The 24,324-nt window shown below is 26.5% G+C and overlaps 7 protein-coding genes across 15 annotated transcripts; 3 read left to right on the forward strand and 4 right to left on the reverse strand.

The window, feature by feature from the left end:
• Positions 1-15: 15 nt before the first annotated feature.
• Positions 16-1,346, forward strand: SmD2 (small ribonucleoprotein particle protein SmD2). The gene is made up of 3 exons (XM_011637410.2): positions 16-170; positions 393-648; positions 934-1,346. Coding segments are annotated over exons 1-3 (363 nt in total). The 5' UTR covers positions 16-168; the 3' UTR covers positions 1,039-1,346.
• Positions 1,196-2,655, reverse strand: LOC105426263 (proteasome subunit alpha type-6). Its single transcript, XM_011637409.3, has 5 exons — positions 2,430-2,655; positions 2,170-2,264; positions 1,878-1,959; positions 1,389-1,818; positions 1,196-1,298 (listed from the first exon to the last, which is right to left on the reverse strand). The coding sequence occupies exons 1-5, from the start codon at positions 2,503-2,505 to the stop codon at positions 1,241-1,243; spliced, it is 741 nt and encodes a 246-aa protein (XP_011635711.1). The 5' UTR covers positions 2,506-2,655; the 3' UTR covers positions 1,196-1,240.
• A 164-nt stretch (positions 2,656-2,819) lies between these two features.
• Positions 2,820-6,503, forward strand: LOC105426266 (protein claret segregational). Of its 4 annotated transcripts, XM_011637417.3 has the most exons (6): positions 2,820-3,291; positions 3,420-3,450; positions 3,616-4,598; positions 4,732-5,029; positions 5,219-5,493; positions 5,666-6,503. In XM_011637417.3, the coding sequence occupies exons 3-6, from the start codon at positions 3,616-3,618 to the stop codon at positions 6,087-6,089; spliced, it is 1,980 nt and encodes a 659-aa protein (XP_011635719.2). In that variant the 5' UTR covers positions 2,820-3,291; positions 3,420-3,450; the 3' UTR covers positions 6,090-6,503. The 4 variants fall into 4 exon arrangements, with proteins under 4 accessions (XP_011635719.2, XP_011635721.2, XP_011635720.2 ...); XM_011637419.3 differs by lacking the exon at positions 3,420-3,450 and having other exon boundaries at positions 2,820-3,061; XM_011637418.3 differs by lacking the exon at positions 3,420-3,450 and having other exon boundaries at positions 2,830-3,209.
• On the reverse strand, positions 6,122-7,670 carry Coa8 (Cytochrome c oxidase assembly factor 8). Of its 3 annotated transcripts, none has more exons than XM_011637415.3 (3): positions 7,529-7,670; positions 6,861-7,058; positions 6,122-6,793 (listed from the first exon to the last, which is right to left on the reverse strand). In XM_011637415.3, exons 1-3 carry the CDS (start codon positions 7,532-7,534, stop codon positions 6,593-6,595), a joined length of 405 nt encoding a protein of 134 aa, XP_011635717.2. In that variant the 5' UTR covers positions 7,535-7,670; the 3' UTR covers positions 6,122-6,592. The 3 variants fall into 3 exon arrangements, with proteins under 3 accessions (XP_011635717.2, XP_011635716.2, XP_011635715.2); XM_011637414.3 differs by having other exon boundaries at positions 7,524-7,663; XM_011637413.3 differs by lacking the exon at positions 7,529-7,670 and adding an exon at positions 7,321-7,463.
• On the reverse strand, positions 7,321-16,636 carry Marf (Mitochondrial assembly regulatory factor). Of its 4 annotated transcripts, none has more exons than XM_089084173.1 (14): positions 16,493-16,636; positions 15,778-15,858; positions 14,178-14,262; positions 13,954-14,080; positions 13,044-13,437; positions 12,647-12,754; positions 11,830-11,850; positions 10,941-11,094; positions 10,717-10,855; positions 10,267-10,580; positions 9,881-10,176; positions 9,555-9,722; positions 9,262-9,458; positions 7,321-8,917 (listed from the first exon to the last, which is right to left on the reverse strand). In XM_089084173.1, exons 2-14 carry the CDS (start codon positions 15,793-15,795, stop codon positions 8,713-8,715), a joined length of 2,226 nt encoding a protein of 741 aa, XP_088940299.1. In that variant the 5' UTR covers positions 15,796-15,858; positions 16,493-16,636; the 3' UTR covers positions 7,321-8,712. The 4 variants fall into 4 exon arrangements, with proteins under 4 accessions (XP_088940299.1, XP_088940296.1, XP_088940298.1 ...); XM_089084170.1 differs by having other exon boundaries at positions 14,178-14,478; XM_089084172.1 differs by lacking the exon at positions 15,778-15,858 and having other exon boundaries at positions 14,178-14,478.
• Positions 16,637-16,914: 278 nt separating this feature from the next.
• On the forward strand, positions 16,915-19,062 carry Mesh1 (Metazoan SpoT homolog-1). The gene is made up of 4 exons (XM_011637421.2): positions 16,915-17,128; positions 18,014-18,345; positions 18,433-18,588; positions 18,724-19,062. The coding sequence occupies exons 1-3, from the start codon at positions 16,915-16,917 to the stop codon at positions 18,523-18,525; spliced, it is 639 nt and encodes a 212-aa protein (XP_011635723.2). The 3' UTR covers positions 18,526-18,588; positions 18,724-19,062.
• Positions 18,402-23,190, reverse strand: LOC105426267 (phosphoserine aminotransferase). Its single transcript, XM_011637420.3, has 9 exons — positions 22,870-23,190; positions 21,345-21,475; positions 20,668-20,780; positions 20,433-20,594; positions 20,282-20,376; positions 19,775-19,944; positions 19,119-19,379; positions 18,659-18,830; positions 18,402-18,542 (listed from the first exon to the last, which is right to left on the reverse strand). The coding sequence occupies exons 1-8, from the start codon at positions 22,933-22,935 to the stop codon at positions 18,713-18,715; spliced, it is 1,116 nt and encodes a 371-aa protein (XP_011635722.2). The 5' UTR covers positions 22,936-23,190; the 3' UTR covers positions 18,402-18,542; positions 18,659-18,712.
• Positions 23,191-24,324: the final 1,134 nt, after the last annotated feature.

A 24,324-nucleotide genomic window follows, 5' to 3' on the forward strand; every position in this document is an offset into this window, starting at 1 on the left:
CATACACTTATTTTAGACTTCTCTCTATCTATAGTTTGAAGATCGAAGGTTTCGTATGCACATTAGATGGCAGCACTAAAGTGGTGAAAAATAAAAAATTTTTTGGTCGTGAAATAATATTGATATTCGGTACAATAATTAGCAGTATTTAATAATTACGTTCACAAAATGTAAGTCAAATATTTGCTTTATATATCTTTTATAACTTTATTCAAATTTTAATTCATTTTTATCCCTTTTATTAAGATTTGTATCGAACATAACCCCAATTATTGTGTAATAAATTTAGTTTATTTATTTATTTGCATTATTAATTATCTACGCATTAATAAAAACCCGAGAAAATATTCAGCATTATATATTGCATGATATGTTATTATTTTTTTTTCTAGGTCTTCTCTAACTAAGCCAAAGTCTGAGATGACACCAGAAGAATTAGCAAAGAGAGAAGAAGAAGAATTTAATACTGGACCTCTTTCAGTTCTAACACAATCTGTGAAGAACAATACTCAAGTATTAATAAATTGCAGAAATAATAAGAAACTATTGGGACGAGTAAAAGCTTTTGACAGACATTGTAATATGGTTTTGGAAAATGTAAAGGAGATGTGGACGGAACTACCACGTACAGGGAAAGGCAAGAAAAAAGTATGTATGATGGTTATTTCTACAAATCTGATTATTTTATTATTGAACAGGAATTTGAGTTATATACATAAAGTTATATTAATTTAATATTAAAAATGATTAGTTTTATATTGAGCAAGTTTTGAATTTGAAATAAATATAATTAAAGTAATATCTTAAGATATAACATGATATATTTAAAATATTCTGTTTATTGAAAATAAAAGATGTGATAAAGGTATTAATTGATAAGTAAGTATAAATATTAGTCGTCTTTATACTATTAATAGAAATATTTATAAACAGGCAAAACCAGTAAACAAAGACAGATTTATCCCAAAAATGTTTCTACGTGGAGATTCCGTCATTTTGGTTTTAAGAAATCCATTAGCAACCGCAGCAGGAAAGTAATTAAATTAACTTTAATATTGATTTTAATTTTTAAGTTATAATAAAGAAAATAAAACTTTTTGATACAAACGCAACCAGCGTTTATTAACATAATAAATCTTTTGCACAAATTTTTGATCGTATGTATAATTTTTTAAATATTAAGTAAAAAAGAATGTTAAGCAGGACATTGTTTATTTCTTATGAATTGTGTACAATATTATCAATCCTTCTCGGCGATAGCAGTTAAATGTTTATCAATCTCTTGCTCGGTCAATATACTGTAACAGAAAAGTTGTTAATAAAGAGAAATGACTGTAAAAATAAAATTTTGATGTGTGCAAAACATTGAGCAAAAAGATTGTCATTACCGAAATTTGGGATTATCCTTTGATACTACTCCCACTTCAATTTCAGTTGGTTTAAAATCTACAGACAAAACTGTAGATAGACAGGTAATGGCTAGTTGTATAGTCTCATCGTAATCATAATTTTGTTTTTTCTTCAATTTTTTCTCGAGATAAGAATTAGCTTCTGTTTGTTTTGCTCCCACGGAAATAGCTCTATAACCACAAAAGTATCCAGCTGGATCAGCTTTATAAATACATGGGCCTTTCTCTTTATCATATGCAATAAGCATCATGGAACATCCAAGAGGTCGCATTTCTGCATTTTGTGTATATACTTGACTAATGTCAGCAACACGCTGGCACAAAGCATCTACAGGTATCTCATAGCCATATTTATATTTAAAATGAGCTGCTTCATATCGTGCACGTTGTACTTGAGACTTGCTGTCAGCTGTAAAATACAAATTGAAAAGTTATGTGAAACTCAACATAGACAGAGTCCAAACTTACCTATCATACCCGTCATAACACAACCAATATACTCAGTTAGTTGGAATACATGGGTGACACTAGAAGCATCAAGTAACTTGTCCTATAAATCAAAATAATTTTACTTTGATAAAGTAAATCAGAATATTATTTTGATAAAGAAAAAATATGTAAAACATATATTCTAAACATTGGCATTCGTTCCCAATGAAATTAATAAATTTTAAATAAGTAAAACATATGACGTGAATTCGAAAGAGTCAAGGAATGTCTAGATAGAGTTTAAGTATAGATTTTTCAGAGGTTATCTTACAGGCACTTTTTTCTGTGTTGCAAAAACGGCAGTCTCAACTCCTTTAACGGCTACGGAAGTCAGGCCACCTTGATTGATGGCTTTGAAGGCGTATTCTGTGTAAGATATAATAAAGAAAAGACATTTTAATAAACTTCAAAATGCAGATCGCGCCGAGTCATCAATGTATACAATGTATGAATAAGAGATCTATGTGAACGATGATGCCAATAATGTAATAATTATTTATGTTGATATTGATATATTTTTTTTATTCTTACCTACTTGGTAAAGCCGACCTTCTGGTGAAAAGATCGTGATATGCCTGTCAAAACCAGCACTGCTACCACGCGCCATGTTTGCTAATACACGACTCAACGATCACGCTCTCCTACCAATTTGCTATGAAAACGTCAAATCATGGCTGCGTTCCGAGATACGCTGCCAATAGTGAAAAATCTAACGATGTATATATCTAGATCGAGGGAGAGGCCCGTTTGACCATGTTGCAATTGACCACCAGCTACTCATAACGTTCGAACAGAGGAAAACCTCTAGGCACCGGCCGCTGTGAGTGGCTGTGATCAATTGCAACGTGGTCAAAAAACGGGACGCTCCCTTCTGGAGAACATATAAACATGTAATTTTTTTTCCTTATAATGTGGACCTATCAAAACGTGCAATAATTAATTGACCAATTGCTAAGTGGGTGCCATCTCTCCTCAGCAAGAGAGAAATGTATGCGATTGGCTTGCCTGGTCATTTCTTCTTTCGTATTCGTCAAATAATATACGAGCGGCATTTATATTTCTCATTGGTTAATACGTTTACCACCACAGATAAATTCAAGTTCAAATGAAACACAACTGCTAACCGCCGCTGCTAAGATTCTATACAAAGAGCGAGGCATCGCGTACGTTTCCGGCTATTTCTTCGTTTTATGTTTGTAGCTTGCGTTCGATTTGAAATATTACGGTAGTTTCATTTTTCTTCTATGCGAAAACGCTTTGATTTGAAAAAAACATAGTGAATAAATGTTATCAATGTCACGCGAACATTAGGTAATTGTATGGTAAATGATAACACGTAGAGAATTGTTAGACTTGCTGCAATTAAAAGACTGAGTGTGTATTGTGCGACGAGGTTTGTTTTGTTTGTTTAACGTTGTTATTAATTATTATTTTATATATTTTCTTGTTCAAATTCAACATTGTAAATAATTTACAATCTGATAAAATGTTTGATATAAATTTTTTATTTTTTGCATGAAGTATATTAAGATTTTGAGTGCGTATTATCAATGTGAGTATACAATATAAGCTGCAAATATTTAGTGTTGTTTTAGAAAGCTTTTTTTTATGATACATGCATGGTTTAGTGGTTTTTCTTTTTATTTCAAGTATACATATATTAAACTCTGTTTTCCAAATCTATATACTACTTAAATTGTATTTTTCTATTTAACAGATGGAATCTCGTTTACCAAAACCAAAAATAATGATAAAAAAAGCGATTAGTACAACAGATATAACTACTAAGAATAATAATCATAAAATAACCAAAGGTAACAATAATATATCAACATTAACTACAGCGAGTTCTACTAATCAAAAACCTACAACTATGAATGAAAATAAACCACCAGCTAAACAAACCTTAACTCGAGCAAAAACGTTGGCCTCAATCACACGACCAAATAATGTGAAAGCTGTAAAACGAACAGCTACTAATATAATACACGGAGAAGTAAAGAAATCTCTTGTCAAACCTGTTGCTAAAGCATTAATAAATAAACCAAGTAATAATGTATTGACAACTAATAATACAGTGAACAAGGTAAACAAAGATGTTCTAAATAATGTAGATAATAAAGAAGGCAAGTTTAAAAAATGGGATTTACGAGGTCGTTTAGCACATACAAGTGATAAATTGACAATGGCACAACAGAAAAATAAAGACATGGAATCAAAGTATAATACACTTCAAGAAATGATAAATGCTTTAAAAACTAGCGAAACTGAATGTAGAATAAAAGCAGAGAAACTTGAAGATTCAAATAACACTTTAACTAATCAACTTGAGACTTTAACTGTAGAAATGTCTGCAATTAAAAAAAATCAGGAGGATTTAATAAAACGATTGAAGGAATCAGAAGAATCGTGCACAAATGTTTCTCGCATATTAAATGAATGTCAAAAAAAGTGTAAGACGCAAGAAGAATTGATTTTAGAACAATCTGAACAATTAACGATATTGAAAACAGACTTAAAATTACAAAAGGAGATAAATGAGGATTTAAGTACTGTTAAAGAAGAATTACAAGTCTTGACTCATAGAATGGATAAGGAACGAAGATTATTGCATAATACAATACAAGAATTAAAAGGTAATATCAGAGTATTCTGTAGAGTTCGTCCAAGAACTCCAAAGGAAATCGAACAAGTGAAAGCGTAAGTGATACAAATATAATTTATAAGAAATTGAAATATTAAACTAAAATAAATAATTTAATAAATTTTATATGAGAACACTATTTTGATATTTTATTCGATTTATGAGTTTAAATAAAATTGTCTGTTTTAGGCCATGTAATATAAATTTCATAGACGACTGCACCATCGAAGTAGGCAAATTAGATGGATCAGATTCAATGAGCTGCAGTGGAAAGCTACGAGGGACAAAACAAGAATTTTCATTTGACAAAGTATTCGCACCCAATGCATCACAAGAAGATGTGTTTGAAGAATTATCTCTTTTAGTACAATCGGCACTTGAAGGATATAACGTTTGCATATTTGCTTATGGCCAGACTGGTTCTGGCAAGACGTATACTATGGAAGGAGAATATGGATTACAGACTGAAGGCATGATACCTAGAACGGTAAGTTAATATTTATAATCTTGCACATTACTAAATTGGTAATATGTCCCAATTTATAGAAATTTAATTGCAATTATTTTAAATAAATTTTTTTTTTAGATAACAAATATATTTTGGTACTTAAATTATATATATTTAAATTCGTAGCTGAATTTTTTCACAAAAAATCAAAATTGTATGTAATTTCAGGTACGTCATATATTTAAAGAAATGAAACAGTTTGAACTTCTTGGTTGGAAGTATCGAATAGAAGCAAGTTTCCTGGAAATTTATAACGAACATATTGTAGATCTTCTCGATTCTCAATTAAAGACGCATGAGATACGAATGGTTGACAATAAAGGTCAGGATTTATATGTTAGTAATCTACTGATAGAAGAAATTCACAGCCCAGAAGAGTTGCACGAATGTCTTCGAACTGCGCAACGCAATCGAGCTGTTGCGGCTACTCAGTCAAATGAACGGTACATTTATTTTACATTCATATTACACTAGTTTAAATTGTAATAAAAATTTATAAGAAATAAAAATTCTTCATCTTTTTAATTGAATTACAATTATTGAAAATATTAGAATATTATGTGACTAAGTTCGTATTAGGATAATTTTAATATTAAAATATATAATAATTTCTAGATCATCCAGATCACATTCAGTGACAAGAATACGATTAATTGGTACACATATTGTGAAACAAGAAGTATCGATAGGAAATTTGAATTTAGTTGACTTAGCTGGATCTGAACGTTTGAAGAGCGAAGAAGCCATCAGGACAGCAGAAACAAAAAATATCAATAAATCTCTGGCAAATCTTGGCAATGTTATTTTAGCGCTTTTGAAAAAACAGGAACATATTCCTTATAGAAATTCTAAATTGACTCACTTACTTATGCCTTCTTTAGGAGGTAATTCGAAAACTTTGATGTTATTAAATATATCTCCATTAGACGAATGCTATAACGAGACATTAAATTCATTGAGATTTGCTAGTAATGTTAATAATTGCAAGACTGGAAATATTAAACGAAGCCGAATGATTTTGCATAACACGACTAACTGAATAGAGATATGTTTCGATTAAATAGTATTACGTTATACTTTTTATTTTATGTTTTATTTTTACACGATGTTTTATTTTTACATGATTAACATTTCTCTTATTGATGTATCAAATACAATTAATATAAGATAATTTAATAAAAATGAAAATATATTTTCGCGATTGGTGACAAAATCACAATAGAATTGTCATCTTTTAATTTAATGATATGATATGAATTGTGAATACACCACTGATATAAGTAATATTGATCTTTGAAGAAAAAGTTTATGTGAAAGCATCATATATAAGCGTCATACACCAAAAATATACAATCTAACTTTGTATAAGATTCATTATTTTATAAGGAAGTAAAATATATCTTATACTGAGCTAAATTATAATGTAAGGACACATAAATAGCTATGCAAAGAATTATTCTCTAATTATTTTCTAACATTTGACAAATATTTAAAAAATGTTAACATAATTTATATTTAACTATCATCATTAATTATCAAAATTTATTTAAATTTAAGCCTAGACATTTTTGCTGCTAGCCCAAAGAATAAAATTTTAATATTTCTTTTATACCACGCAATATTATAATTAAAATGTGATTGCCAATTTTTATCTAAAAATTGTTTATAAAATATTGACATCTCATCTGCACTTAATGATGTCTTTCCTTGTGCTTTTAACATCTCTTGAAATCGTGAACGTTCCTAAAATTTATTAAGTTTTACATACTCTTTATATTTCTGCATCATAGAAAAGAATTATGTATCATACCTCAACAAAATTGGTATTATGTTTGGACCAAAACATTTGATTCCATTGTTGTGTTTCTTCTCTAAGCTCCCTATATTTCTTTTCTAAATATGTTTCCTTTATGGGACTGGCAAATATAATGGGTCTTAAATTTGATATTGGATCGGGAGGGCCAATCATATCATGAGTTTGATTATTGTTTTCTAGTTTAGTTGTTTTCTAACAGAAATACAATCAAATAAATATATAGAACATGATACAAATTTTATTGATTTAAATCAAATTTACTCTTTTGTATTTGTATGAATAGAACCAAGATACACCAAGATGATAAATCGAAATATATATATATATATATATATATATATATATGAGATGATTAATATCATACTTATTCTTATTGAACATGCTTGATTGATATATACGTGAAATACGTGAACAAAATTTTATTAAAAATTTAGATATTTATTGAAATATTTACCATACTAAATAATCGATATAGTTTTGTGAAACATTTTGATGATGTATGATAATTATAACATTTTGGTACGACATTCAACATTTTTTTTTAAATTTTATATTACTTTACAAATAAATCGAATATAAAAATTATTGAAAAATATCTTTTCTTATAGATGATATCACACGGCCAACACTGTAACGCTGTAATAACACTGAACATACATAACCTGCATTAATACTGAACACGCGCGCTGCCATATAACATCGTTATGCTACATTCAGAAATATCTGAACATGTGTATTTTATAGATGGAACAGCTTTAAAGTTATATAATATTAGTCCACCAGTTTCATAATTAGCAGAATGATAATTTCAAAAATGTTTGCTGATGCATTGCTGTCCGTGCGTGTTTATTATCAGATTTTCAAAAACAGGACGAAGAGTATTATATTTAATAATGCTTAATATATATCTTTGATAATGTTGTGTGACACATACATGCACGCACGCACGCACACGCACGCACGCACGCACGCACACACACACACACACACACACACACACACACACACACACACACACACACACAATATATGTATCTTTGGGAAACTTTAAAAATAGTCATTAAGTTATAAAAATATATAAATACTTATATAATATAGTATAATAAGGTTACTATTGTTATATATAATAATTAACCACATTTATTCATAACTTTACAATTACATTTTTCAGTAAATACAGTTTAATAAAAGAATGATTGTATATGTCTAGACTTGATTCATTGAATTGATATTGATATATCTGTAATAGATATAAGATAAATTTCATTTATTTGGATTTCATTAAAAAAATTTAAAGGGATATTTCAATAATCTAACGATTTTAAAAGAAATATACATATATATAAATTTACTTTAATTCATTTCTCTTGTATCATATCTAATAGTATATTTTCAAATTATAGATTTCTATTGTAAAAGAACTTCTATTATAAAAGCTATTTAATAAAATTAAGTCATTTAACTTGATTTATCATAAGAAATTGACCTGTATCTTCCTGTACATTCAGACTAGAGTTTTTATCAGGTAGAAACATTCCTTTAACCATTTTTAAGAGACTCATATACATTATTATTATTATATTTAAATACGACTGTCCTATTTCTCTTATTTATTTAATGTAAAAATCATATTTTTCATGTGAATACTAGATAATCATACTAAATTATAACATGAGAATATAAATCTATGTAAATGTCTATCATTGAATTGTCACATAAGTCATTAACTATTATTTTTGAAAAGAATATTACGAGAATTTAAACAATTACATTACGTGTAAGTCCTCTAAAGCTTCTATCACGCCATCTATTTTAATAAATTCGAAAAATATATAACATTGTTCACTTAATTCAAAGGTTTTAAATAAGCTGCATCAAATGTATCAAGCTCATTTATCAAAAAGTTGGCCTCGTTTCGAAGATGTTTTGCTTTAGCTGCTGCTTTCTCCAATACTGCCAAAGTATTCGCTATAGTTTTAAGTTCAGTATCCATTTCAGATGTTGTTTCATCTATCAAATGACAGAGCCGCGCAAATGTGCTAGAAAGCTCTCTAGATAATCAAACAATATTATTATACAAAATAATATTTTATATATATAGTCTTAAAACGTAAGAAATTTCGACAATTAATCTTATATATATATATATATATATATGTCTTAAAACATAAGAAATTTTGACAATCTTCGACAAGACAAATTTTGAAAAGAAAAAGGAAAAAAAAAAAAGAGAAAAAAATGATAAATTATAAGAAATTAAAGCTCTATCATAACAATATGTTCAGTTTAAAATATCAAATGATTTAAAAATAAAATGATAGGAATTTAAGAAAATTATTTTTTACATAGAGCTACATTATTGTAATATATATCGCAATATATAAATTTAACTTACTGTTGTACTTGATGACTGCAATTTGCGGAAGTAAGATCTACGATCAATCGTAGCTTCTTGGTAGCATGTGCAACATATTGTCGTTTAAATTCACGTTCTTTTGCTTTATTAGTCCATGTTAGACGTTCATAAAGATATAAAGCACCATATATAGCACCAGTTACAGCAATTAATCTCCAACCTACTGTTTTTAACATCTAGAAGAAAAATTCAAATATAGAATTTTATTTTTTTTTACATGCATGCACATTAACATTCATATATTATAGATAAATCGTAAATAATATACGTACAAAACCTGCAATAATAAGACCACCCATTGTACCCTGTGATGTTATAGAAGCAACTGCTATACGGGTAGCTAAAGACCAATCGTCAGACTTTGATGGAAAATTTGATGTATTTGAAACAAATCTAAGAGAATCTACACTATCTGCAGGTGATGTAATAGATGGTGGAATCTGTAAGAAATATAATTATCTTTATATTCTTTTTTCTTATATATTTTTCTTATATGCTTTTTTCTTATAAAATATACAAACTTATAATTCAAAAGTCGAATGCTACCATATATTTTCTTAAAAGAAAAATTAACTCAAAATTGATCAAAATATTTTACCTCTTGCGGATAATTAGCAATAGCTATTCTATGACTCTGTTTTCCTGCGAATCTGTTAATTATCGCTGTAAAACCCCAAGAAAAACGAAATTCGAGATCCTCATGGAAGTCTGCGCATAAATTATCGCAATTTAATCGATATAGTATTTCAAATGGTTCTCGTCGTGGTAAAATATTAAATGACATTTGTCGTTTGTTTTCGGGCAGTAAACTGGACATTCTTTCGGTCATTTCTCGCTGAGAATTTTCTATGTTTAATGCTAAAGCAGTACTGAGTCTGGCTCGTAAATTTGATCCTGAAAAATAGAGCATAAAATGTTTTATTAAGCTTCTCGGATAACACAATCATATTAAATCACAAAATATATAATTCATAAAAAATTCACCTAAGCCATTTTCTACGTGTGTATGAAGTTCTCGTTTATATACATTTAAAACAAGTGGTTCAGGATGAAATGGAACACTAAATTCATCTATTAGAACAGCTAATCGTCGAATTTCATCATTTAAAGCTTTGGAAACCCTTTGTTCTACATCTTCAACCATATGATGAATTTTATCCTTCATTTCTTGAGTTAACAACATCAACTGTTGTTCTGTGAAATTCAACCTGTCATTAACTTCTTTCTTGATGTTTAATTGTTCACTTCGCATTTGTTGTGTTCGGTTTAATATTTCATCTAATGCTTGACGTATTTCACTGTAATAAAACAAAAGTAATCAATTTTTGTAAATATAAATAACTGAAAAGTATTTTTTTTCTCTTTCCTTCTCCTAATTAAAAGGAAAAAAGTGAAAAAAAATTATGTAGAATATACATAATTTTCTTTTCTTACGTTGCAATATGTTTCCCACGTTGAGAATGTTGTTCAAATTTAGTTTTTACTGCAGATTTTGAAATACATTCTTCAAATTTTCTTTCAAAATCTTGAAATTCAAAATATCGATTTTGGAAACCTTCTGCCAGCGCACCATCTGAATATATTGACAATAAGTTAGTTTATTTTAATAATGATTTTAAAATTAAGACAATATAAGCAATAAACTTGGGATACATTACTATGAGCAGGTTGCCCACGTTGTTCTTGCATACGAGCTTGAAGAGTTTCTTTTGCAGAAATAAAAAAGACACGTTCCTCAGCATCTTTTGGACTATAAACTTTTAACTCCCTTGATAAAAAGTCAATAGCACGTTCTTGATGTTGTGCTCTCACCTACACATAAAAAGTACATAAAAAATGAAATTTGTATTAAAATTTAATCGCGATGTTGTTAAGCATTTGCTTATTTGCTATTAATGCAAATAACAATTAGAAAAAACATTTTCTTTTACATTATCTTTATAATTCTCAAAAGTTTTTAGCTCATTATAAGATGCTAAGATTTTAGTTTTTTGCTAGCTTTATAATTCATGCTGTACAACTTGGTGCAAAACATTTATTTTTAGTGTAATAATTATTGTATTTAAAAATAAACATATTTGAAATATAAATAATGCATGTATTTTCCATTTTTTTAATTACATATAAAGCTTAAAAGTTTTAAACGTCTTGCATTAAATGTTTAGCATTTTTATTTTCCATATTAACAAAAAATAAATAAAAAACACAATCAAATAAAATACTTGTGATATATAAATATCACATTATAGCATATAAAGTCTACCTTGGAAGATAGAGGCTAGAATTCTATTTACAACTTTATATGCCGTAAAATACAAACGAACAAATAAGAATATAAATATATAAAAATATATAAAATATACATTAAAGTACATATGCATACATATATTAAAATATATGGCATAATATTCTAAATAGTATTCTATCCTAAAATATACTGCAAATTATAATAATTTGCAAATTATAACAAATATTATAAATTGTTTAAGGTAGACTTAATATGTATAATTTGCAGATGAATACAACATTCATGATAAATAAACTTACCTCTTTTTGTTCTTTGACCAGCTAAAGAATAAAGAATACTACTGAAATTCATTTTGATTGATTATGATGTTATTAAAACTTCTAATTTCTGATAGAAATATTGTTAATTATAAAATTAAGAAGATATGTATAAAATAACATATATATTATAATTTTTAGTATATACAAAAAAGTTCAAAGTAACATTTCCTTCAAATATATTTATCAAATTATTCAATATATATTATAGATTGATAGATATTTCCTAGTTTTTGCAAATTATGCTTTTATTTTATAATATATATAAATATTTTATAATCTGATATTTACTATATTTTGATAATAAGCTAATTTTACATGTTCTAATAAACATATAATATGTTCTCAACAAATATTAATTTATATTTATTAATACTATTATATTAACTATATTAATATATATTATATTAATTTCAATAGAAATTGAATTAAAAAAGATTATTAATAATTAAATAACAATAATTTATTATATAAAATTATTATAAACGATTAAAAAATAAAGATTTGCTATACTTTTTAAAATAGTAAATATTTTGATTTAGCTAATTAAAAATATTTCATTTATTAAATATGATTCAATAATAAATTTTATAAAAAATTCAATGTCATAATAAAATATATTTATCTAATATTTAAAATATTATCATTAATCAATCATCAGTATTAATCATTATTTTATAATTTTGTTATATCAAATAAACATCAATAAATTCTGCATAAAGCATATTATATATAGCTATTATAGTAGCTTACAAAAGACATTTAATTTTTTTATAATTAGAACTTTTAAAATACATACTTGATCAAAAAATTCCGGTTCAGAGGCCGAGGCATCCCATCGATTATTTAAAATAAATATATTTGGTTTTGATAATCTTGTTGAAACTTTATGAAAGAAATTTTTTTCCTAAAAAAAAAAAATAACAATTGAGATTTACTTATATTAGTATAAAACATGTGCATTGATCTTTAGAAAAAAATATTTAATTATGTAAACGATAGTTTATATATCAAAAATATTATAAATTCTTTAATTTTTTTAAAAAACTAAAATTAAATTTTGTAAAAATAGCTCATCAAATATATTGAGTAGATATAAATTTTTGTCCAAAATATTTTTCTTGAATTTGCAAATTATATAGTTAATAGATTACTTTGTACATATTATATTCTTTATAAATGGATATTATACTTACAGTAACCATTAAAGTAGATTCAGCATTTGCTACTAAAACAAAAACATCCGCATCCAAGCAGTGTTTATCGATCCATTCATCAAGATTTGGAGTTACATCTACGCCTGGACTATCGACAAACACTACATCATCTCGTAATAATAAACATTTTTCTTTTGGCCAAAATATTCTTACTAAATGATTTTCACTTAATTTTTCTTTGCAAAGAGCATGACCTAATTGTCCAACAGATTGAACTGGTTGTTTTTCAGTGGATCCTTCCGTAATAAGATATGATTCTCCATTATCTGAACCTTCAACTTGTAGGAAACAGTTTGTAGTATGTCCTATACCGCTTGGTAAAATTTTATCACGTAACATGGCATTAATTACAGTACTTTTCCCATTACTTGTCCTATAATACAAATTAAATTATATTTTTTTTATACATAGATATTCTATAATGCATTAATTTATATAACGATTTTTTTAAATAAAAAATAAATTAGAATTACTAATTTTTTATAAAACATAATAAATAAAAAGTATAATTAGCATAGCAAAAATTTGTGAATTTTTATTTTAATATAAAAAAGTAAAAAAAATTACACAATAATGCTTTGTTGTGAAATATTACATAATGCAAAATAATTTAATGCAAAATAGAAAAAAAATGCTAAAATAGTTTCAAATTTATGCACAAGTTCTGCACAATAATCTAATCAATTTATTAAATTTATGTATGTCTAAACTTATACTCAAAAGAATCTCATTTATTTGTCAATCTCATTTATAGCATTCTAATTTACAAGAAACAATTTCAAGTAATTGAAAGACATTTTATAATAAAAATAAAAAAATACTTATAAAATAAATTATTATAGTTACAATGATATAAATGGAAATATTATTCAATATATAATTTGCTTACCTGCCAAAAAAAGCAACTTTCATGTGGTCTCTTTTAAGAACATCTTTTATGCCTCGTACTTTGTCTATGTAAGTTTTAACTTTTATTGCTTCTTCCGCCGTTACAATATCTCGATCATTTTGTAACGCTTATTATAAAAGTACAAATCCAATTATATAAATTAATACATTACGATACACATATACACACATACACATATATAATTTTTTTCTGTTTTTACTTACATGTCATAAATTCCACAGTTTCTTCCACATATTTTTCTATATCCACAAATATATCATTTATCCTTTTCTTTGCTTTAACAAAGATCTGTAGAGGAGAATTATCTGTTCTAATATCTGATCGAAGTTGGCTGTCCCCTCCAATCATGGTTGGTTGTACCATTGTACGATTGATATAGGCAGCCATGTTTTTTTTTATATTTTTATTATGAATGTGATATTTGGCAAAAATAACAAAAAAGTACGGTGCAGGTGTTGCGGATAGACAGTATGTTGGTACACAGTGCACAGCATGCAGGATCAACTGAAATCATAAAAAGCAGGAATTAAATATTTTCTAAACATTCAGCTTTTGTACTACAATTTGATAAATATATTGATAAAAAAAAATACTAATAGAAAAAAATGTATCAATAAATAATTACAGGATATATATTTATCAGATTATATAAAAATATCATTTTAAAAAGTATTAAAAAAATACAATTAAACAATTTTCTATACATTTATGCTAATATTTAAATCACTGTATGTATGTGTATAGTATATGTGGTATGTGTGTGTGTGTGTGTATATGTGTGCGCGCGCGCGCGCGCGCGTGTGTGTGTGTATATACACTTATAATTATTGTTGATAATAATTATTATTTTATTATATTAGAGAGATTTAAATTATATATATAATTATATATATATATATATATATATATATAATTTAAATCTCTTTAATATAATAAAATAATAATTATCATAATTATCTATAATCATCTATAATTATTTTAAATTTCAATTAATCTACAATATAAAATATAATTACATAATTACATAATTATAATTTTACAAACATATTTTCAATTTTTCAAATGTTCAGAATTTACTGTTAATAGGATAGCTGGTTATATAATAGATAATTATATATTTATAGATCCATATAATATGTAATCTAACTAAGCGAAACTGTTGGCTTTAATTCATTATCAAACAAAATAAAATAAAACTTTGAAAACAAATAAGGCAATAAAAATACAACAACATTATTTTCAAACATAAAATTTTATATAAAAGCAAATGTGTATAGGGTAATTTTAATAACTAATGGGACATAGCTCTTATTTTAATAAAGAAGAAACAAAATAATGAAAAAAGATATATTGATGATTAACATATTCATTCTAAGGATTTTTTTTCATTAATTTATATATAAACATTAAAGTAAGAAATATTTAATGTAATATAAATAAGATATAAAATATCTATTTAATAACAAAGTATTAACTTTTCAATTATTAACATTTTCATACATGAGATATAAAAAAATCAATTTATGTAAAAAGAAATCATAGTTGGTTTTTGTAAATACATTGAATCTTTGAAAAATATGAGAAATTGTAAAATGGTTATAGATTATATTAAAAATATAAAATTGTTATATATAATATTAATAAATATTATATAATATATATACTGAATATAAATAAAATATATTACATATATAATCTCTTTATATTTTTCTTTATCAAAAAAAAGCTACAGTCCTATATATATATATATATAGGTGATAGAAACAAGCAACATATATATAACATTAAATACAATATTAGAACCTTTTTATCTTTAGTCATTGATGTATCCGTAGAATAAATCTATGATATAATTATTTGAATATCTTCCTGTATCCAAAATTGCTAAAACAATTTACAACATTGTAATTAGCAATAATTTTTGATAATAAATCATTTATTTTTAAGAATAACAAACAATTTGAATGTGACAAAAACTAAAATTCATTTATCTTATATTTCTGGAATTTAATTATAAAGTAACTACAAAATTCAATTTAAATGATATATTTAAAATCCAAATGTATGATAAACTGTATGATGATAATGTAACATGTATGATAATACTGTCATCACTGTACAATGATATAACAAATGTTTGATAAACTGATAAATTAATAATACACAAGCTTTTTTTCAGGAAATGTAGTACTAGAAAATAATGTTATACTAGATGTTTCTAGTATGTTATACTAGAAAATAAGTATGTGTTAAAATTTTACATTAAAAATCATATTCAATATTATATTTCAAATATATTTTCATACAAAACTCATACTTTCTAAAATTCAAACATTTCGAAAATGAAGATTACCATGTTTGTAATTAGAATAATAAACATTGTTTTATGAAATCTATTTTAATTAACCTAACCTTTGGCATTGATGCTGATAGTTTATATATATATATATATATAAACAGTATAAATAAATCTTTTAAGACATTAGAATATATTTATATAGCAATGCAATTTTCATACCGTAAAAATAATTGTGCATAGAACGATGAATAGCAAGTCATGACTACATAAAAACTTCGTTTATTATCGGTCCACAGCAAAATCACAGCGAAATACCTCTGCATTCATAAACATAGAATATAGATCAGAAGTAGACTAGCGATGAATAATATTCGATAAATGTCGAATCATTAATCGATATTTAGTTCTTTCTTGTCAAATCGATTATCTTTTTGATGTATTCACGTTCGATTTCTGAGAGGATTATTTTCTTTTTAAAAATTTTTTCTCTTGAGGATGAGTTTCACAGTTCCTTGACTAAGGCTGATATAGCTGTGCTCCAAAATGCAGTTCTACCACAGCTATGCTAGTTGCGGCATCTTTGATATAGGGAGGACAAAGTCACATGATTTATCGCCATTTTGAGAACTGTACATTCAAGTATGGGAGAGAAAGAGAAGGAGAGAGAGATAGCAGTGATGTCTGAATGTGTCAAATCTCTTAAAAGTGATGAAAGTTGCGAAAAATGTGGAAAAGAGCTGTCAAAAGAAGAATTATTATCGCAAGTAATAAAATGCGCCAGTTTTACTGCGGAGAAACATCGAAATCAAAGAAGGAAGGATGTCGATGAAACGCCATATATAAATCATCCTTTAGGTTCAATCTATATAACTAAATTCGATGTAAATGATGTATAGGATGTTTCAAAAATTATAGATTAGCACTACAGTCTTCGAATGTAGGGCTAAGTTTAATTTTATTGTTTGATAGAATTGTATTGATAGAAAAATGATAAAAATAACAATAATTTTAAAGTTTAAATTGAGAGTTAGAAAGTAAATTTGAAAAATGTAAATAGATATTCTATTTTTAGGTTATTTTTACGTATCCCGATAGCCAAATCTGAAAAGACAGATTATGCACAAAGTCTGTTATAAATTTCTGATGCTAGAAAAGCAACAGATTGCTAACAGATTCTGTTCAATATCTGACAATGTTGGTAAACTGCTGTCAGAAACCTGACAGAATCTGTTGACATTCTGTGCCAGCAGATTGGCAGCAGAAATCGAGCAGCCTGCTGCAGACTATTATCAGATTAGCAGCAGAAAGCAGAATCTGCGCAACATAATTTGATAGCAGGATCTGCTCGATTTTTGCTGCTAGTCTGCTGACACAGAATGTCAACAAGTTTTGTCAACAGAATGTAAGCAGAATAGGACCTCGGATGAAGTCAGTCTGCTAACATTTTCTGATTAAATCTGTTGCCAGTTTGCCGACATTCTGCTAACATTTTGCTGACTGGGTAGTTTTACTTGAATAAAAATCAATTTTACCTCTTTATTAAATGCATATTTATTATGGAAAATTATGGAATTATTAACATTACTAATTTTTTAAACTGTGGGAGAATGTTCCAAATTCGTTAAAAAAGTTCGCGACGAAAACAGTTTTTGGAACATTATTTTATATACACACACACAAAACACACACACACACACACACACACACACACAGATATAATTTATTTTTGAATTTTTTTAGGCGTAGCAAACATTTTAATTCAAGAAGGTATGGTTTTTGAACCAGTTGTAATTCTAGCAGCAATTTTACATGATACGGTAGAGGATACAGATACTACATTTTTGGAAATTGAAAAAGAATTTGGATGTAAAGTTGCTCAGGTGGTTCGAGAAATGACTGATGATAAAACATTGTCAAAAGCTGAACGTAAACGATTGCAGATAGAACACGCACCTAATATTTCTCGTGAAGGAAAGTTAGTAACACTGGCTGATAAATTGCATAATTTGAGAGATCTTAAGAGAAGTATACCTGTTGGTTGGACGAATGAAAGAGTACAGGAATATTTTAAGGTAAAATTTCTATTAACAGATAAATAAGTAAAAGCTATAAAAAAATTATATCAGTATTGCATTTTGAATTTTTTATTTTTATTTTAGTGGGCGAAAGATGTTGTAAATGGATGTCGTCAAATTAATTCCAATTTAGAAAAAGAATTAGATATTTTGTTTGCCTCATGTGGTTTACTTTAAAAATCCATCAAAATCCTCTATAAATATAATAATTGATAAAATTATAAATATAACAAAATATAGGTAAATAAATTTAAAATATATTGCATATGAAAAATTCGTATATATAAAGTTGTATAATAAAAATATTTACAAGTAACTTTTTGAGGAAATTTTTCAAAAAACTTAGTTTTTATAATTTTTCAAATTATTTTTCAGCCTTTTTGCAATATTCATCATAAAACAATTTCATATAATTGGCCAATGATTCGGCCTCTTCTTCTGTGACTGCATTATATAAAGATGCACGTATTCCACCGACCGATCTGTGAAAAGATAATTGAATATTATTTCATTAGATTATATAAAATTATTCTATTAATATTACACAAAAATACACAAAAATTTTGGATTTGTACAAAATATTATAAAGATTTTAATAAACATATGATTAGAATTAGTTAAATCAAATCAGAAATCTGATCAGAATGATATTTTTTTTAAATTTTTACAATTATTGTATCAAATTGAATCAGTAAATGTAAAATTGAAATTTTAGATGTTCGTTGCAATTTTATTATAACAAACTATTTCAACAATCATTTTCTGCTGACCTGTGACCCTTTAGCTGCAACATACCGCGAGCTGCGGCACCAGAAAGGAATTCTTTTTCCAGTTCCTCATCACCATTTTTTATTCTAAATGGTATATTCATCTTACTGCGTGCATCTCGTTTAATAGGACACGTATAAAAACCTCCTGATCCATCGATTATATCGTATATTTTGCTGCTCTTTTTTCTTGCAAAGTTTTGCATACCCTCGACTCCACCATTTTGTTTGATCCATTCAAACACCAAACCAACCATGTATATTCTAAAATAGTTGCCGAAAAATTAATATTAATAATTATAATTGTGAAAGCTTTCATTACGACAATTAAAACTATAAAACAAAAATTAAATGCAATAAAGAAAATTATCTTTTGCTGAAGAAAGTTCTATATATGAAATTTATGAATATTATAAAAATTATTAGTTAAGTTGCCGTATTTGAAATGAAAAAGTAATGTAAAAGAAAGATATATAAGATACTCTTAAAAGATACTCTTTTCCATACTTTTTTCAAATATATAAAATTCTAAATATAAAAATGTAAAGTGTTTTGTAAACTTCTTTTCCTTAGTATCTGTTTTTAATAACTTTATATATCGAATCAGTTATGTATGTTATTTACATGCATTTCCCTCAGTTAATTATTATGACACTCACTGAAAAACGGGCGGAGTATTGTGCAAAGAATTATCATTTGCCATGACAGTAAAATTTAACACCGTCGGACATACATCCATGGCACGACCGAGCATATCATCTCGTACGATCACTAAAGTGACACCAGCTGGCCCAATGTTCTTCTGAGCACCAGCAAAAATCACTGCAAACTGAATGAAAACATAGTATCTATAATGATAAATATAAAGATATATAAGATATATATATTTATATAAAGATATATAAGAAATATATATTTATTAAAATATACATTTATTAAATATAGTAATTATATCTAATATTATGAGATAATAAATAATTAAAAATTATTTATTATCTTATAAATATATCTTTCTAAATTTTAATATATTTTTCTAAATTTTCTTAATATCGTTGATAAACATAGGATAACAAAAGAAACATGTATGTTATATGATGCAAAAATTTTTGAGACATTATTCATCTTCATATACTCTTAACCGAGATGTTCTTGTTTTGAATACTTACTTTAGATACGTCGAACGGTTTTGTAAGTATATTAGACGACATATCAGCAACAAGTGGCACTCCATTTGTCTCCGGAATGTAATCAAATTCAATTCCTAGAAATATACATGTTTCAATATACATCAGTATAAGAGCAGTGTGTTTTAATTACCATGCACAGTTTCGTTGGCACAATAATAAACATATGATGCATTGGCATCCAGGTGCCAGGTGGAAGGATCCGGGATTTCTGTGTATTTTGTTGTTTTAGGTAATACCATGTTCACTTTTCCATACTTGACCGCTTCTTTCGCCGCTTTTGCAGACCATGAACCTAAACAATCCCGTTTTCGTGTGTGTTACGTTATTTTATTACAGACTTAGAAATTACAATTTTTATTTCCTACCAGTTACTAAATAATCCGCAATGCCGTTATTCATAATATTCAGAGGAACTGCTGCAAAAATTCCAGTGCCGCCTCCTTGCATGAACAGAATTTTATAGTTGTCAGGGATATTGCTTTAAAAAACAAAAATCATTTGTAAGAACTCATAAAGAAAGTCAGATTATATTTTATTAAAAAAGTAAGATATTGCTACGTTGAAATATAATCTTTGTCTACTAAATATAATATCTTTATTTTGTAATAGACTATTAATAAAAAAATTTCTAAATTATGCTTAAATTATTTAATCTGTAAATTTTGTGAAAAAAATGTCAATTTGAATAAGAAAATTAAAAAATTAAGATTGAGAATATATATATATATATATATATATATATATATATATTTTTTTTATTTCAAATGTCTAGCAAAAATAAATATATTACTATGTCTATCGATATATTTTATTATATTTTATAACATACAATGTCAATGTTTTATATCATTTTTAAAATAAATAATATTTGTCAAATAACTTAATTTCTCTAATAACTCAATCTCTCTAATAATTGATTTGGTGATTCTCACTTGAGTTTTTTCAAAGGATGGAAAAAAAGAGAAGTAAAGAGAACAAATGGAGAAACTGCATGAGATAAAACTCGACTCAACAAATCGAAAACATTTATTTTTTGACTTACAGAATGTCTCGTAATATGGCCTGCGCATCATCGATAACTTTCTTAAACTCATTTGACCGGTGACTTAACTCGAGAATACTGATTTGCGTATTTCCATATGCAAGTAATTCCTTCTGTACCTTTTTCAGAACCTGAAAATGAAGTAATCCTAGTTAACTGTCAATACTTGTTATTAGTTCAATGAACGCGACTGACCCCCTTCTTTCCGTTATCTCTTTAGTTCAGTTGATAATAAGTATAAAAACGCAACGTGATCGCTTTAACAGCAAGAATGCAATTCTAGCATCCTTTGTGTTCATTACAAACATAATATTTACATTGCAAATATATTATTTACATTGCAATTATACTATATGCAAATATACTATTTATTTATTTATCATGAGACATAGTTAATTTTTTGTTTATTCGAAAATTATGAATTTTGTAAATCTTGTTGCTATTATGTAATACATACTTATATATTGCAAAATATTTAAATAGTATAGTATGCGTGAAAACATAGCATAAATAAAATAAGTATTAAAAAAGTTTAGTAACGCGAATGCAGAAGTTATCCACGATCTTGGCAGAACAATACATGTTTTAACAATAACATGTTTTAACATAGCAATCGAGACCAATTAGTTCGAATTACAGAATTACTCAGGAACCATTTGGGACTTCGTACTATTATATAATAATAATCATTAATTTTTCTTCATATATATATATATAAAAGTACGTATATAATTCTATAAATATAATTTTATTAAACAATGAAGTAAAGATGAAATAAAAAAGATCTCAAATATCATCAAATAACATACGTATCTAAAAAATATCTTGAAAATATTTTAAGATATTATAATGTCTTTAAAACGTCTTAAGACGTCAATGTTCTTTGGATTGTTATCTTTAAAAAATAAATCTCTAATATTATCATTATCTTTCTTATTTACGTTCCTATATAACTTAATCTATCAAAAATAAATTTAGCAAAGTGCTGCAAAATTTTATCGGCACAATTCTACTAGCAGAATATAATGAGAGATTAATTACAGAAATCAAGTGAAATCTATCATTTCGCGCGTAATCATTTAAATGATATATTTCGTTTAAATATGATTACGAAATGACGGATTATTCTCGATTTCTACTGGAAAAATCTGCCTTTGAAATATGCCAGAAGGTTCTACTCAGAGAATACGAATGCAAAATAAATTTCTTAATGACGTCAAAATAATTGACGTCAATCTGTTGCAAAATTCTATTCATATTGCGTTTTGCTTGAAAACATATGCTAAGAAACTAATTATTATTATTATTTCCATTTTTTTATGTTTAGTGAATTGTATATAGATTCTAATCTATGTAAAATAATCAAACGCTTTTCATTATTAAAAGAGATCTTATAAACTATTAAAGTTGATTTTATAAAATTGATTATTTAGTTTTGTCAGAATCTTCTAATATTACAACTTTATTTAATATGCATATATAAAATGTATATAATGCAAATTTAAAAAAATATTAATTAATGTACCTCGTGTGGTAATTTAGCCGGGCCAGCGCCGAAATTGATCACTCCTGTTTTACTTTGATCAGTCATATTTACAATCGACACGTCCGATAGACAGCACAAAGCAGACTAAAGTAAAATGAAAGAGACAAACAAGTGACACCAATCAGCAATCGTTATCACTATTCGTTCGCTCGATCCGTGGGGGGTCCTATTACGTCAACAATTTCTTGTCTCTTCTATCTTTGCTACGTAATCGTAATTTTTTTCTCGAGATGTAACTTGTGACGAGAAAGACACGAAATGTCTGCGTTGAGCGGTCTATTTGCTTTAATTTACTAAGCGAATGGCATACAGAGTGTTTCAAAATTGTTTTCATTCAAGATCTCATGGTCAACAGAAAAGTATACTGTGCGCTCCAGCACACGTAAGCCTCAACGGTTTTATATGAAACAATATACAATTATAAAATTCATTAAATAATTTATTGTATAGAGTTGTTAAATTCATTATGAGCTATTTTGAGCTATTTTAAGGATAATAGGAAAAAAATTTATCAAATTTATATTTAAAAAAAATATATAAATAATATATAAATAATATATAAATAAAATATTAATAAGAGTGTATAAAATTAGGTTTTTATAATAGAATATTATTTGAACGTTCTTATAATTTTTATCAAGAGATTGCTACACGTCTAGATTGTATCATGGGGGATTATTGTTAATAAAAAGCCACAAATTATTAAAATTTTGTTTTTCGTTTCGCGAATTTTCGTCGAACTATTTAATTTATTATAAAATATTTCGTAATGCAACATAACTAACTTATTTTATACAATTTGCAATCTTATTGCAAGATCCTGAAATGTTAAAATATGTATTAAAAAAAAAAATTGGACGCTAACACATTAAAATTTTTCAGAATATAAATTCAACAGATAAGATTTGTATTTGTGAATTGATTGCAATATTTCAACCAATTGAACAATCTGTATCATTATAATTGTATCATTTTGTCAACACTCTGCCAATACATGCATCTATAAATATGTAAAGATAATAGCCACGTGATGTACCACTCTATCTGGATTAATTGCATGCGTAGGTCACGGGCAGATAACAAATCGAAGCTTTATAAAAATGAATCACGCCATCGAGAGTATATCAGTGAAGGATTTACTGAAATTGGATCTCTACTTAATTGTTTGAATTTATATTTTTCACTTGTTTTATGCACTAATTTTCTTTATGCGTGTGAGTTTCTTCATTTGATATTTTCTTATTACTCTAAATATCAACTCTTATTCGATACGATTAATCAGAAAATTTGCGTGTTTATCAAATATTTAAGAAATATATAAAATTATATTAACATATTATTATTATGATAAAAGATACTTTTTATAAAAAAAATTGGATACTTCTGTTTCATTATTTTATTTTTCACCTATAAATATCATGATTTAAAAGACTA

The sequence above is a fragment of the Pogonomyrmex barbatus genome, unplaced genomic scaffold (genome assembly GCF_055798465.1).
Source record: "Pogonomyrmex barbatus isolate J1 unplaced genomic scaffold, ASM5579846v1 scaffold8, whole genome shotgun sequence".
In the NCBI taxonomy this organism is placed as follows: Eukaryota; Metazoa; Arthropoda; class Insecta; order Hymenoptera; family Formicidae; genus Pogonomyrmex; species Pogonomyrmex barbatus.

Bases quoted from the DNA above. Each gene is read 5' to 3' on its own strand.
- SmD2 (XM_011637410.2), top strand. The intron at 649-933 runs GTATGTATGATG...ATTTATAAACAG, and splicing joins CAGGGAAAGGCAAGAAAAAA to GCAAAACCAGTAAACAAAGA.
- LOC105426263 (XM_011637409.3), bottom strand. From the start codon at position 2,505: ATGGCGCGTGGTAGCAGTGCTGGTTTTGACAGGCATATCACGATCTTT. The intron at 2,265-2,429 runs GTAAGAATAAAA...TATCTTACACAG, and splicing joins AGGTCGGCTTTACCAAGTAG to AATACGCCTTCAAAGCCATC. The intron at 1,819-1,877 runs GTAAGTTTGGAC...TGTATTTTACAG, and splicing joins TGTTATGACGGGTATGATAG to CTGACAGCAAGTCTCAAGTA.
- LOC105426266 (XM_011637417.3), top strand. From the start codon at position 3,616: ATGGAATCTCGTTTACCAAAACCAAAAATAATGATAAAAAAAGCGATT. The intron at 4,599-4,731 runs GTAAGTGATACA...TGTCTGTTTTAG, and splicing joins GAAATCGAACAAGTGAAAGC to GCCATGTAATATAAATTTCA. The intron at 5,494-5,665 runs GTACATTTATTT...AATAATTTCTAG, and splicing joins GCTACTCAGTCAAATGAACG to ATCATCCAGATCACATTCAG.
- Coa8 (XM_011637413.3), bottom strand. From the start codon at position 7,401: ATGTTGAATGTCGTACCAAAATGTTATAATTATCATACATCATCAAAA. The intron at 7,059-7,320 runs GTAAATATTTCA...TATTTCTGTTAG, and splicing joins TATATCGATTATTTAGTATG to AAAACAACTAAACTAGAAAA. The intron at 6,794-6,860 runs GTATGATACATA...AATAAATTTTAG, and splicing joins ATAATACCAATTTTGTTGAG to GAACGTTCACGATTTCAAGA.
- Marf (XM_089084170.1), bottom strand. The intron at 14,081-14,177 runs GTAAGTAAAAAC...TTTTATAATAAG, and splicing joins AACTGTGGAATTTATGACAT to CGTTACAAAATGATCGAGAT. The intron at 11,095-11,829 runs GTAAGTTTATTT...TTTTATGTGTAG, and splicing joins TGGTCAAAGAACAAAAAGAG to GTGAGAGCACAACATCAAGA.
- Mesh1 (XM_011637421.2), top strand. From the start codon at position 16,915: ATGGGAGAGAAAGAGAAGGAGAGAGAGATAGCAGTGATGTCTGAATGT. The intron at 17,129-18,013 runs GTTCAATCTATA...GAATTTTTTTAG, and splicing joins ATATATAAATCATCCTTTAG to GCGTAGCAAACATTTTAATT. The intron at 18,346-18,432 runs GTAAAATTTCTA...TTTTTATTTTAG, and splicing joins GAGTACAGGAATATTTTAAG to TGGGCGAAAGATGTTGTAAA.
- LOC105426267 (XM_011637420.3), bottom strand. From the start codon at position 22,935: ATGACTGATCAAAGTAAAACAGGAGTGATCAATTTCGGCGCTGGCCCG. The intron at 19,945-20,281 runs GTAAGTATTCAA...GTTTTCATTCAG, and splicing joins AACCGTTCGACGTATCTAAA to TTTGCAGTGATTTTTGCTGG. The intron at 18,831-19,118 runs GTCAGCAGAAAA...ATCTTTTCACAG, and splicing joins TTGCAGCTAAAGGGTCACAG to ATCGGTCGGTGGAATACGTG.